This window comes from Anas platyrhynchos, chromosome 20, assembly GCF_047663525.1.
Source record: "Anas platyrhynchos isolate ZD024472 breed Pekin duck chromosome 20, IASCAAS_PekinDuck_T2T, whole genome shotgun sequence".
Taxonomy (NCBI): domain Eukaryota; kingdom Metazoa; phylum Chordata; class Aves; order Anseriformes; family Anatidae; genus Anas; species Anas platyrhynchos.
This window is the reverse complement of record NC_092606.1, coordinates 2,305,998-2,319,448: the sequence shown is the minus strand read 5'-3', so window position 1 is coordinate 2,319,448 and position 13,451 is coordinate 2,305,998. Positions and strand designations below refer to the sequence as shown.

The following is a 13,451-nucleotide window of genomic DNA, read 5'->3' as shown; positions in this document are numbered from 1 at the left end:
ATTTTTTGGTTGCAGTTAAAACAATATTTCTGAAAGAGAAGCACTAATTATATGGAAACAGTGTTAAATCATATAATTTGCTCACAGCTTATTGGGCTATCTCTGTTTCTTTGTATGTATTATTGCAAAATGATTAACCGGTCATAATCATGTGGAACCAAAGCAGGCATGCCTTGAGTTATTAATATTCAACGTGTCAAAAAGTAGACTGATCTTAAAGCTAAGAAAATTATAGTAATTTGCTCACAAGTAGAGGCATTGGAACTCTACTTGTTTAGTTTCTGTTGAAAAGAAAGGTATCCCATACAGGGGTTTATTTCTTCTGTGTCCTAAGCTACACCTTAATATTTAAATAAGGAAGCGAGCATTTTTTTTTTTTTTGATGGTAGCAATAGAGATTAAGCGAACATTTATTCTTGAATGATGGCAGGATTTTAGAGACCAGTCTGTGGTTCTGCCTTCAAAGATCTGCTTTCACTGCAGCCCTTAAATTATTAACCTTGGGAGTACACCTAAAACCAAGGTGGTTGCAGAAGGCTGTTACTGTATTAAAAATTCTCTCGCATGAGGTGTGGAGCTGGGTTCCAGAAGGAAACAGCCAGCCTGCACCTCTGAATAGGATGCAGCTTAGAAGCCCTAAAATTGAAAGACAGTGATTGAAGATGGGAGGAATTTCTATTTTGAGAGGGATCACAGTGCTCAGACAAAAAATAACTTCTCTAGAATAGCTTGGGTAGATCTTCTAGAATTTTTGCTTTGATTCTTGGTGTTTTGTGGAAGTGTCTGACCAGGATTTCTCCGAGACTTGACCGGACAATGTCCAAGCGTGATTGCTACGTCAGAAACTTCCCTGATTCCTAGCAGATGTGACTGGAGACACTCACATCCAGTTAGGTAGCCCCAACAACTTGCAGTACCATTTGATCATAATGGCACTAAGAATTCATGTATGACTGCCAAGCTGTACTCACCTTTTACCGTTCTTCAATAGAATTCACCTTGTAGTCAGCCAAAATCTCAGGATTCCAGGACTGCCTATATATAAAATACTTTTAATAAGGTGTGAAGCGTTTTTAAGCCTGCTAGATGAAAATGTTTATATAAGACAGGCCTCATTTTAAAATGTTTTGATTCCAAACAGATTTTAAGTTGTGTTTTTCTTGATTTTTTTTTTTTTTTTGGTATTAGTTTTGTGTTTCGTGTTAGAAATGGGTGAGAATTTGCTGTACGATTTTTGATGATTTGATCTGTTAGCCATAGTATTGACAAGGATTTTACAGTGAAAAATCACTGGCTTCTGCTACCCTCCTCCCACACGTTCTCCATGGAAACAAACACCTTTCATGATCCAGAAAGGGCACATCACTTTATGCACAGCGCAAACTAATGTGCTTAAGATTTTTGCGATAGTGCCATTAGAAACAAGACTTCTATTCAGAGTGGAAAAAAAATGAGTTTAGATATCTTGCCTGTAAAAATGTCAATAGTCAAATGTCAAAATGTCAAAACTTCAGCTTTTCAGTTCATAATTAAAGAATATTTTGAGATGCAGTTATCTGAACTCCTGAATTTATGGAGGGAATTGGGTTACATGTGGCCATATATATGGGGAGTGCAGGCTCCTGCCTTCAGCAGGGACCATCAGGGGGCTTCTTTCCAGAAGATGTTTTTGTTGTAGCTGAAGTTTAATACCATGACACTTCAGTGCATTATGTTGCTTCTCACAGCTTAAGCTGAGTGTTTTCTTCTGATTGTCATTTTCACAAAAATAGTTGTCCTGTTATTTATGTACATCAGCATCGGGCAGATCTAGGTAGCAAAATCTTTGTAGGAATGTTGACTGGAAAGCTACAAGTCACGTTCCGGGGAAATTTCAGCTATTTCTGTTGGTGTATCAAAATGCAAAGTAAGTTTTAATATATCCCTACAATATGAAGTTGTGAATTCAGTACTGTAGTTCAAAAAGAACAAATGTCTTAATGTCGTGATTTTTTTTAACAGTTGTGAACCTTTTGTGTTGAAGTATAGACTGAGTGGAGTTAATGAGGTTCATTGTAAATTCAAGTATATTTCAGGAATGGTAAGAATGTTCTTTCCATAGTATTGCACAGGAAACTATGCTTCCACTACATAAGGTGTTTGCTTTTGCTAGTCTGAAACTAATAAGCTTCCAAAAGTACTTAGAAATCGGTAAATTTTTATCGCTGTGAATGTTTGCCTAATACCCCATAAGAAGTTCAGAGGATTTCTTGTCTCCTAGTAAAACATAATTATTTTCTATCCCTCCACTTTAATCATTACTTCCTGTTCCTAATAGGATTTCCTACGTGTTTGGAACAGGAGTCTCTGAACTGTGTTTTAAATGTCTTTACTAGGTGATCAAAAACAGCAAAACAAATGTGCCTGAACTAGAGTTATTTCCTCGCTATCTGCTCTTTCTGAGACAGCAGCCTGCCACTCGAACACAGCAGTCAAACATCTGGGTGAATATGGGTATGATGAGCCTGAGAATGTTTCCTCAGCATTTACCTAGAGGTAACTTAAGAATGCAGCAAGAATACAAGCGTGCAGTTTCTAAGAAAGCGAGACCCACAGCTGTAGAAGCGAGCTTGCTGCCACTGTGCTTGCACACCAGCTAATCAACTGTAAGGCACAATCAGCGTTTGGTAAAAATTTCAAGGCTTTCCTTCTATCTCCTTTTGAAAGGAAGAGGCTTGAGGGAGCGTTTCCAGTGCAGTCAGTTAAGTTGTGTAGTTACTGCAAATAGATCGGTGAATTGAAAGTGAGAAATGAGCACTGCATGAAATACAGAGCTAAGACCTGGTAATTCCCTCTGGCAGTTAATTATGTAGCCAGGGTACATGCACCTGTGCATTGGGGTGTGTTTCTGATAGTAAATAATGAAGTAAATCATTGTTCAGCCAACTGGTTCTGAGTTACTCCGGCAGCTAGACTTTAATGCCCAAAATTATTTAGTACCCTTTAAAAAGGGGCTTAGTTAATGGAATATGGAGACGATTGCTTGATACAGTTTGGAAAGACATTCAAAAGAAAATAAACATCCCACTAAAATACCGTAATTGTGGTGTTAATGCTCACCAAAAGATTGTCCAAGTAATAAGCTATAAGAATAATCTTTATCTTGTAGCTTTGCATGTCTCTGCTGGCAAGTGTTACAGGGATTTATTTTCAGTAATTGGTTTGTGTGTCGTTACATACGTGATTTATACAAGAGGTCTGAAGAAATACATGATTTCCACATATTACGTGCATTTGGATACACACAAATTGGGCATGCACAGTAACATATCTCCAGAAGTGGGCTCACCTGACTACTGAAAACTAAATCCTTCTGCCTTATTACTGTTAGTGTATGTTTAAAAATCTCATGCAGATGCTCAATTTTTCACTGCTTTGATAGAATCTCAAACTTAACCTGTAAATGGTGGCTGCCTGTTTGATCGAGTTCCGCTACAGAAACTGCCTGCTACCAAATTGATTTTTCGTATTGACCTAATAAAATAAAAATTGTTTTGTTTGGACTTCCTAAAAGACTGAAAGTCAAAGAGAGGGAACTTTCTGACATGACAAATTTGATCTTGATTTGTAATTATTTTGCTCTTCACTAATTCATTTGCCCAATCAATTATTAATCTTTTTGAGTTTTCAAATGTGCTTTCTTGCTGTAATCTTATGACTAATCCTCTGATCCTTAATCTCAGAAAATGCTTTTTTGTGTTCCTTTAAAAAATAAATTAGTATTTTGCCTTGTAGCCTGAAACAGAACTGATGCTTTGCTGACTTACAATTACAGTATAGTTTTACTCTCTTGTCAAATTGCATGTATAACTGCATCTTTTCATACAGTACTAGTTAATTGTATTCTTTTAATGATGAAAATAGAACAATGTCAAATCTGTAGTTATTTAAGTAAAGCAATTGCCCAGCCAGGCTCTATAACACAAGCTTCTTATTAATACGCTACGGACCTGGCTTTGTAGGAGTGGGGAACTTCCTTCCCCTCCCTTAGGTTAAACTAAAGAAGCTCAGAAAATAAAACAAATTTGGTCTCATCTGTTTCAAACTGCACTTTTTAAAATGTTCTGTTTAAAGGTGAGCTTGTTTTATAGAAAACAGCAACAATCTTGACTGATGGAATTAATTTTTGTTCCAAAGATGAGATTGTTTAGGAATGCTGGTGAAAATCATAGGCATCTTCATTGCACATGATTTGAGGCTCTTAGTTACAAAGAGTACTTTTATTGTCAAACTGCCAGGCTGATTTCATCTTTGCAGGTCAGAGTTCATCCCACAGAAGAGCTGGAGCAAAGTCATGCTACTCCCAAGAGTAGTCAGCCTGATTTTTATTGTATTTTAACCTTATTTTTAACTGACAGTTTGCTCTCAAAAGAAAATATCCGTGACATTTTTTAAGCCCTTTATTTTGAAAATTACTATTGTCTTCTTTTTCTTTAAGAGGAAAAAAAAAGAGTAGTCCAGACATTTAAAAATTTCTTTTGAGTTATTTCCTGTGAGAATCTTAATGGAGCGGTTTTCTAATAGGGTTGGGTAATAAGGGAGATGAGTCTATTGTCTTTGCAATAGCAAGTTTGTTCTGTGCCGATGCGAGACATCCCCGAGTGTTGGTAACAGCTAGCTTTCATTTCATTACTTTATCCATAAACAAAAGCAGAACTGTGTACTTTTTTCACCAAAAAAAAACAACTTAGAGTCCGCATAGTGTGTAAGTTGTTATTTACCTGGGTTTTATTTCAGTGTGCATATGGGTATATATGTTATCTCTTGCTCTTTCCTTACGGTTGCGAATCCAGGGAATGTACCTTCACCGAATGCTCCTTTAAAGAGAGTCTTGGCTTACACTGGCTGCTTTAGTCGAATGCAAACGATTAAAGAGATACACGAATACCTCTCTCAGAGGCTACGTATAAAAGAAGAAGATATGCGCCTCTGGTTATACAACAGCGAGGTAAATGTCAGTCTTTTTAGTTTTTAACAGCTTTTGAATATTGTATATCATATTCTTTTCTAGATACTATTAAACACATGCACAGAAAAAAAATAGCATAAGTTTTCTTCATAAGTTTTCTTTGAGATTTAACCACCCAGGTTGGAAAACTTGGGCCAAAATGTGTAAAGGTTTTACTCATGCCATTTTTTAATTTTTGTGCGCTCCAAGCAGTGAAATTTAGGTTTTTGTGACATTAGCCTGATAAACATCAATTTATCCTGTGTTTATAAAATGGCAGTTGGCTTACTGAATAATACTCTTGCTATACAGTTTAATAGAAACTGGTTTAGATCGAAGTAAAAATCTGTGCTTTCATTGGCCTGCATGATGTGATGCTGTAGGCTTCTGTTGACACAGCCAGCAGCCATTCAGGATCTCTTCACACATGTATGTGAAGAAATCAAATGAGCAAGCAGAATGTATTCCTCCAAACCCTGAAGTGTGTATAGTTCTGTCATGCTAAAGGAATGCCACGTAAAACTACAGCACTGAAATAAATCCTTGTGGAGATCAGTGAACTGCTGTATTTAATTAATTTTGCTTAATTAATTAGGGAACTAGTACTCTTATTTATGTGAAAAAAATATTAATACTATTTTAATTTCATTGCTTTGAGATTAAAACATCCTTAGAGAATTTTCGGTCTAGAAGTAATAACTATATGAAGTATTTTTCTCCTGCAGAACTATCTTACTTTGCTCGATGATGAAGATCACAGATTGGAGTACCTTAAAATCCAAGATGAGCAGCATTTAGTAATAGAAGGTATAAAAAGAGCATGTAAAGTTGTTTACACACTAAGAGCAAATAGTTTTTTTATGAGTCTATATATTCTTAATAGGCTGTGTAAGTACATAGTTGTGAAATTGTCCAAACTGCTATACAAATACATTAGCCTAGTGCCCAAACATTTAATCTTCGGAAATATTTTGGGAAGGAATAGTATGTGTACATTTCTGTCTGTATATACTGAGAAAAATATAGGAAGAAGTACCAAAGCTACAAATAATGTACTATATCTATAGTAGTAACTAGAACACCAGAGATAAAGCAAAACCCATGTGATGCACCTGATGCTTTTTGTTGTGTCGTCCCCCCCCCCCCGCTTTTACAAGAATGCATTCATACAAAGCAAAAGATGAAGAAAACTGCACGTTGCAGTCCATACCAGGTTCATTTCTAAGAATTTCATTCATTATAAGCTGCCTTTATTTTCTCATCTGGAAAGAACCTAACACATTTGGACTTGGCTGCTTGACTGACTGTCCTCATGGTGAAAATGCCTTATAATCAATCGATACCTTTCTTTTTTCAATTTCTGTTGCATCTTATCCTTCTGCCATGCAACACTGTGCCTGGCAGAGTAGTTTCAGTCACAAATGAATCAGGCCTTTGCTGGAGGTGCATGGATCAGCTGACTTTTTAACTAGCTTGACCTGACTTCTTGTCTACTCTTATTTCGAGAAACAAAAGTGTGCCTACTGAAAATAATTTTATGATCTAAATTTAAATATTTGCAAATTTTACTTGTCTCTTTATCTGTATAAGTTCTCTGGAATAAATAGTAAACAAAAATCTTATACCATGTCTCTTTCTAGTTCGAAACAAAGACATGAGCTGGCCTGAAGAGATGTCTTTTATAGCAAACAGCAGTAAAATAGACAGACATAAAGGTAAGTACTTGAGGTATGGTGAGAAGAAAAATCCAAGAGGGTATATTATGTTGAAAGTCTTTTTAATCAAATTGCTGTTAACATTGGAAGAGGTCTTTTATGCCTTTGCAGCTTTGCTTGTTCTTTCTGTTTTATTAACATAGCTGCTAAAAAGTGTGAGGGTTGGATGTATAGACAGATGAATATTCAGGTGCAGCAGTAGCAAATTCTGGATTCAGTGTTTATTATATTTTTTTATTTTTATTTTGTTTTAAGGTGAGGAATAGTTAAAATTTTAACAAATGACTCCAGAAGTTGCAGTACCATAATTATTTAGCTGACAGTCGTTTATCTGGCTTGTACTGATATCCATGGTGGATGGAATCCAACAAAATACTTAATTACCTCAATTTCTGTTGACTCGAGTTGAGAGAGCAGATATTTTGAACAGGCTGATCCTCTGTAGCATCTGTGCTAGTTGTAGTCTAAGTGGGAGCATGTTAAATTGTTCTGGTTGCAGTGAAAAGGTCACATTCTCAGCTTCACTGATATACCATTCCTCACTAATTTTTCACATCTGCAGAAGTGACATAATTATGTTTCCTTCTTCTCAGTTCCTACTGAAAAGGGTGCAACTGGATTAAGCAATCTGGGTAACACATGTTTCATGAACTCCAGTATCCAGTGTGTCAGTAATACACAACCTCTGACACGGTATTTCATCTCAGGAAGACATCTTTATGAACTTAACAGGTAATCTGTTTGAGACCTTTGGCATTTAGATATCGTAGCTGATTTAAGATCAGTTTCAACTTTCAGAAGTAGACAATATGAATAAATTCTTTAAAGTTTAGTATTATCAACTATCAGCTATACAACAGGTACTAGCTTGGATATGTGAAACTATAAACTCTCTTGTTTCTGGAAGAGCTAAAACAGTTCAGCATGAAGCCTTTGTGCTTCCTTGTTTAAAACTCATGCTTATGGTATTAATTACTTCATAAATTCTAGGACAAATCCAATAGGAATGAAAGGACACATGGCCAAATGCTATGGGGATTTGGTTCAGGAGTTGTGGAGTGGGACTCAGAAGAACATAGCACCATTAAAGTTACGGGTAAGTCTGCAATGTGTGTTATTGAAAGGTAGAAAGCAAGAATTTCTTTGAATAGTGGAAATCTTTTAATGCACTTTTCCCTGGTGTTAGCTGTATTGGTTCTGGGACTCAGATTGCTGTCTCCCTAGAGGAGGAGAAGGAAACGTGGACACACATTCTGTGTGTTAGAAGTTGGCTGTGAAACCACAAGCATGTGCTAGGAAGACAGTCATCACGTGCATTGCTCCAAACTGGTCACAGAATTTAATCTTTCAGGAAAGGGCTGTGTCAGGACAAAATGCCCATGTGGAGGAGGTCAGGGTGTGTGCGTCCTGGTGGTCAGGACTTGAACAGCTTTCTGTTGAATGTAATCATGGTTCAGCAGGTGTAAGCTCAAAAGAGTTAACTGATATGAATCAGAGGTTGTGGCGTAAGATGTGGATTTTTATAGCCCTTGTTAGGAACAAAAGATAATGCATTTACCTGTAAATGATCTTTTGTTCTGAAAGCATAGGGAGTTGTCTCTCTCTTGGCAATTACATTTCCGCTTGTTGACAGCGTGCATCTTCTCTTCAATATTTTGATTTATTTTTACATCTTTTGTCATGTAACGTTAAGTAACTTTCTGTCCTTTTTGTAGTGGACTATAGCGAAATATGCTCCAAGGTTTAATGGCTTTCAGCAGCAAGACTCACAGGAGCTTCTAGCTTTTCTTTTGGATGGTCTTCATGAGGATTTGAATAGAGTTCATGATAAACCGTATGTTGAACTGAAAGATAGTGATGGTCGACCAGACTGGGAAGTAGCAGCTGAGGTATGGGGTAAAGCTTTTGTTGTTGTTGTTTTGGATTTTTGTTTGTTGGTTTGGTTTGTTTGTTTCTGTTTCCCCCTCATAACACCAAGTTGCTAGAAATTACTTTGTTTCTCAGGAAATCTGAAGTTATTGATGAGCAAGTATGTGACAATATTCTTGCAGGAATGGGCCATCTTTTGAAACTTGTTAGATCTATGATTTAAGGAGTCAGTTTCATCATTGTTCTGAAAATGAGCTTGTTTAAATATTATGATAAAGGTATAAAGATAAAATCTTTCAATCATTTTGAATGATTCAGGGTAATGAATATCAAAATTTGTCAAGGTAATGATCCTTTCAGAAGTACTTGAAATGATGTCATACCTTGATTATTGTGTTAAGGGAAATAAATTTTCTTTATTCTTGTTGAAACTAAATACTTACTCTTTATTATAAATCAGTAAGACACATATGTGGAAAAGTATTTGAGTTCCATAGGCTGACACAACTTGCTGGTCTTCCAACACATCCTCTTTCCTGTAGTTCAAGCAGTAGTCCAGTTTCTAACTTTGTGTTATTTTCCTGCAATTTGTTCTAGGCCTGGGAAAACCATCTGAGAAGAAACAGATCCATTGTCGTAGATTTATTTCATGGGCAGCTGAAGTCACAAGTAAAGTGTAAAACTTGTGGACACATAAGTGTTAGATTTGACCCTTTCAATTTTTTATCCTTACCTTTGCCAATGGATAGCTACATGCACCTAGAAATTACAGGTGAGTGGTGGTATTTGTTGCAGCACACACAAGTTTATAGGGAGTTAAAAACTGCATATAGAACAGATTTCCAAGGAACAGCTCTAAAACATCCAAATTCTGTGTCAATATTTGTACTTTAAAAATAGTAGTATTATTTTAATGTAATAGAGATAAGAATTTTCATTGGTATGCAGTTAAAATAAAAGCTTTGAAAACAGAGCATACATGGTCCATTTCCTATCCTGACTAAAAAACTTAAAACAGAAACATGTAAAATTGAGGTTTTGAGAACTTCACTTCTATTAATTGAAAATCTGTATTGTGGACGTTGTCCTAAAACTGTGTAGGGTGAAAAAGAGAGGCTTGTGGTCTAGTGGACAAACAAAAATACTTCACAGTTTGTGAACTACACTATGAGCAACCAATATATTGTTGGAAAACAGGCAAAAGGAAAAATGATAAAAAGCTAAAGAAAATTCAAATCCATTTTCTACTGCCAGTGCAGCAAGGGATTTTCTGACATATGTCTGCAGATCTTGAAAATTGACTGGTGATAAAATAAATAAATAAATTAAAAATATAAAAATCAGATTTTAGTGGGAAAAACTTACTTTCTAATAAGTAAGTAGGTGTAATGTGTTATTCTCATTAAATCTTTCCTGGTTTGCTGACCAGTGTGTTTCTTTTTCCCCTTCAAAGTAATCAAATTGGATGGTACTACGCCTGTTCGATATGGCCTGAGATTGAACATGGATGAAAAGTATACGGGTTTGAAAAAACAGTTAAGTGAACTCTGTGGGCTGAAACCAGAACAGATACTCCTTGCAGAAGTCCATAGCTCCAATATAAAGGTAAAAAGAAAAAAAAATGCTGCAAAATACTTATTGTATTTCTGATTATTCTTTGACACATCTGCAGTGTCGTCATGCTTTTTGACATTAAGCTTTGCTCACAAGAAATGTGAAGTAATTTAACTGAACGTGTGATTAAAAAAGTGAGCTTGGTTTTATCTCTTTATGAACTTTATTTAATTCATGTTTCACTTTTAAGCTGTAATTTGGCTTACTTCAAATAGGTTTAAAACCAAGTAAACTGAGTCAAGATAAATCACTTGTAAATAAAATGAAAAATGATGTGGAAGCTCACAGAAGTTGAATTGATTAATAATGATATTTAACGAAAACATGAGAAAATCATCTTGAGGTAATAGATCTCAAGTTAGAGTGCTATGATGAGCTTTACACACCATCAAGAGGTTGGAGACATAAATGATACCTGGCTTAGTTCTGTACACTGGCTATGTACGTGTTTACATCCGTATTTTGGTTTGCTGTTGAATAGGATTTAAGCTAGGGGCTTACAGTCTAGAACCAGTAATGCCTCTCAGGTCTTGCTGCGGCGCTCTGCAAAGTCTTGTGCTTGTTGGCTCTCCTTTATCAAGAAAGGAGTAAAAAAGCAGATGGGGAGAGATGATCTGATAGGCGTACTGATTTTTCAAAAGAACAAAACATAAAAGGAGTTGCAGATAAAAGCATGTACCTATCTGACTAACTTTTTCCCTGTTTGCAATGAAGAACTTTCCTCAAGACAACCAGAAAGTCCGGTTATCAGTGAGTGGGTTTTTGTGTGCATTTGAAATACCCATTCCAGGATCACCTACATCAGCATCAAGTCCTGTGCAGACAGGTAAAAGAACACTTTTTTTCCTGTTCACTTAAAACGTACAGTGCTTGGGTACTGCAGAAATTCAGGAGAAAAACCTTACTACTAAATACAACTGAAAAAGTCAGGCATAAAGAAAAGCCAGATAAGTCCAAGTTTGATGCACAGAGAAGCTGTGAGCAGTCTCAGTGCCTGCTGGTGTCCTGTGATCCTTTTAGGGTTGTGCCCAGGGCAGTAGTCTGAAGATCACTGTATACTCATTTTAGTTAGAAACATGCAAAATATTTTCTTGCTTGTGGATTGGCTCTAAAGTAGGATGTATAAACATTGGAAGTATGGTGTTCAGTTTTGGCTTCTGTTTTTTTTGTCTGTGTTTTCACGTATGGATCGTAAACACCTCTATTATTCCTTGTTCTTGCATACTCTGATTTTTCAAAGTTTTAGGCAAATAAAAGATTATGTATTGGTGTGAAGGAGAGTAGCAGATATTTCATGAAATGCATTGAACAGAGTGGAAGGCATGAGGAACTTGTGATAAGTTATAGATGCTGTAGATAAAAGCGAGAATGTAATTTTCTGTCTACAGATACCTCGACTGGATCATCAACTAACGGAGCACCCAACATAATGATGAATGGGGACCTTCCCAAACCAACCCTGATTCCCAACGGAATGCCAAATACTGTAGTGCCATGTGGAACAGAGCGGAACCTTGCCAACTGGACTCTGAACGGTCACGTGCCCTTGATTTCTGACAGTCCGTGTACAGGGTATATAATTGCGGTCCATAGAAAAATGGTTCGTGGATTTTGCATTTGTTATAAATTATTCGCATAATGCTGAGAAAGTCAGTGAGGGTATTTTTTATGTCCATATGATAAATTAAGCTGTATTTCTTATGAGGGAACATGAATATGTTTCACTATTATGTATGCACCAAGTTATACGGACACACAGTTCATGTAGATTTAAATTATAGTGTCTAACGTTGGTATATTTTTCTTTCCTTAGTATTGGCATGCTTCCCAGTCCTTTAACGCTGAGATGCATGCTTGGGCACTCACTAGCTCCCTGATTAAATGTTCCAGGATTCTTTGAGCAGAAAAAAAAATCTAATTAGAGGAACTACTTGAAATGCGTTTCTTCCCCAGCCTGTGGAACAGCATCATTTCTTACACAGAACCAGAGTAAAGATAGATAGTACATTAGTGGATCGTTCTGTTAGCATGAACTGCTCTTCGTAAAAGCACCTGTAGTTGTGTTGCACTCTAAATGTCAAAGTTGAGTGACTGAACACCTCAAATAGCCATGTGTTCAGTGTGCACTGTCTCCTGACTTCAGACTCTGCTGACATTTAGAACCTAGGGGATGTGGGCTGGGAGGCTCTTTAAGTTCCCTCTTCACTGGGTGTTGGTATGAGGCTGCTTCGCTTTATTCTCTCATATTGTGGCCATTAACCACCTCTATCATTGCCATCTTGATTTAAGTCTGGTAGAATTTCATATGTGATCGGTACAATGCTTGTGGGCTGTTACAGTCTGCTAGTTCTACAGCTCACAGTAGGAGTTGTGTGGAAGCAATTCCAGCAATCCGTGCTTGTCATTGTCAAAAAGCTTATCGATGGAAAGGCTCGTTTGTAATAAATTTTTGCAAGGCAGTAGTGGCTTACTGTACCTAAGTGTCATTCAGTCACTGTGTTAAATCTTACTTATAAATGAGAGATGTAGCACAAGGCCAATTTGTCTGCCTGGAGTAAGTTGTGTACAAGTCTGCAGTGCCTACTTAAATGTGAAGGTTTTCTTTCTGGAGAGAATGTAAGCTTGCCTAGCATAGAGGTCATTTGGGGACAGGTAGTAACATCACTAGGTGCCTTTCTGCAATACAACATTACCATTTGGTGGGAAAAGTAAGAAATATCCATCATGAAATACAAAAAATTGAACGTGGTTGAAATAGATTTATGCTGATATGGTCTAGGGCTTAAACAACATTGCTGTGATATCATAAAATACAAAAAGAAAGTTTTCAGGTAGTTTCAAATCAGTTATCAAACTTTACTGGTTTTGATATCAAAAAATTGTTGAAATAAAACACTTTGAATAGAATTAATTTTTGTTTTAATTGCTGAAACCTAGAATATAAACCAAGGTCAGTATCCGAGTAATTATGGTAATGCGAATTAATTCATACTTGCATCTGAGTCATTCTTTTATTTCACACTCGCAGATGCGGACAGAACTGTATTTTCTTTCATCTCAGAAGAATCGCCCCAGCCTCTTTGGAATGCCACTGATTGTTCCTTGTACAGTTCATACACGGAAAAAAGACCTGTATGATGCAGTATGGATCCAGGTTTCCAGGCTGGCTAGCCCTCTCCCACCTCAGGAAGCTAGTAATCATGCACAAGACTGGTGAGTTCAGCAGGCCAACCGTTGATTTGAACTACATAATACAATAGCTTAGA

The 13,451-nt window shown here is 36.6% G+C and overlaps 1 protein-coding gene across 5 annotated transcripts in view; it reads left to right on the top strand.

The window, feature by feature from the left end:
• The window catches only part of USP32 (ubiquitin specific peptidase 32), a 77,432-nt gene that overhangs the window by 53,708 nt on the left and 10,273 nt on the right, over positions 1–13,451 (top strand). For 3 of the 5 annotated variants that reach the window (XM_038165659.2, XM_072026170.1, XM_072026168.1), the window contains exons 16-27: positions 2,376–2,535; positions 4,833–4,987; positions 5,713–5,794; positions 6,628–6,702; positions 7,296–7,434; positions 7,693–7,798; positions 8,418–8,591; positions 9,169–9,343; positions 10,025–10,176; positions 10,900–11,011; positions 11,574–11,785; positions 13,214–13,398. In XM_038165659.2, coding sequence (XP_038021587.1) covers positions 2,376–2,535; positions 4,833–4,987; positions 5,713–5,794; positions 6,628–6,702; positions 7,296–7,434; positions 7,693–7,798; positions 8,418–8,591; positions 9,169–9,343; positions 10,025–10,176; positions 10,900–11,011; positions 11,574–11,785; positions 13,214–13,398 — 1,727 coding nt within the window. The remainder of the gene's footprint in view (positions 1–2,375; positions 2,536–4,832; positions 4,988–5,712; positions 5,795–6,627; positions 6,703–7,295; positions 7,435–7,692; positions 7,799–8,417; positions 8,592–9,168; positions 9,344–10,024; positions 10,177–10,899; positions 11,012–11,573; positions 11,786–13,213; positions 13,399–13,451) is intronic. The other 2 variants (XM_038165660.2, XM_072026169.1) reach the window with 1 other exon arrangement.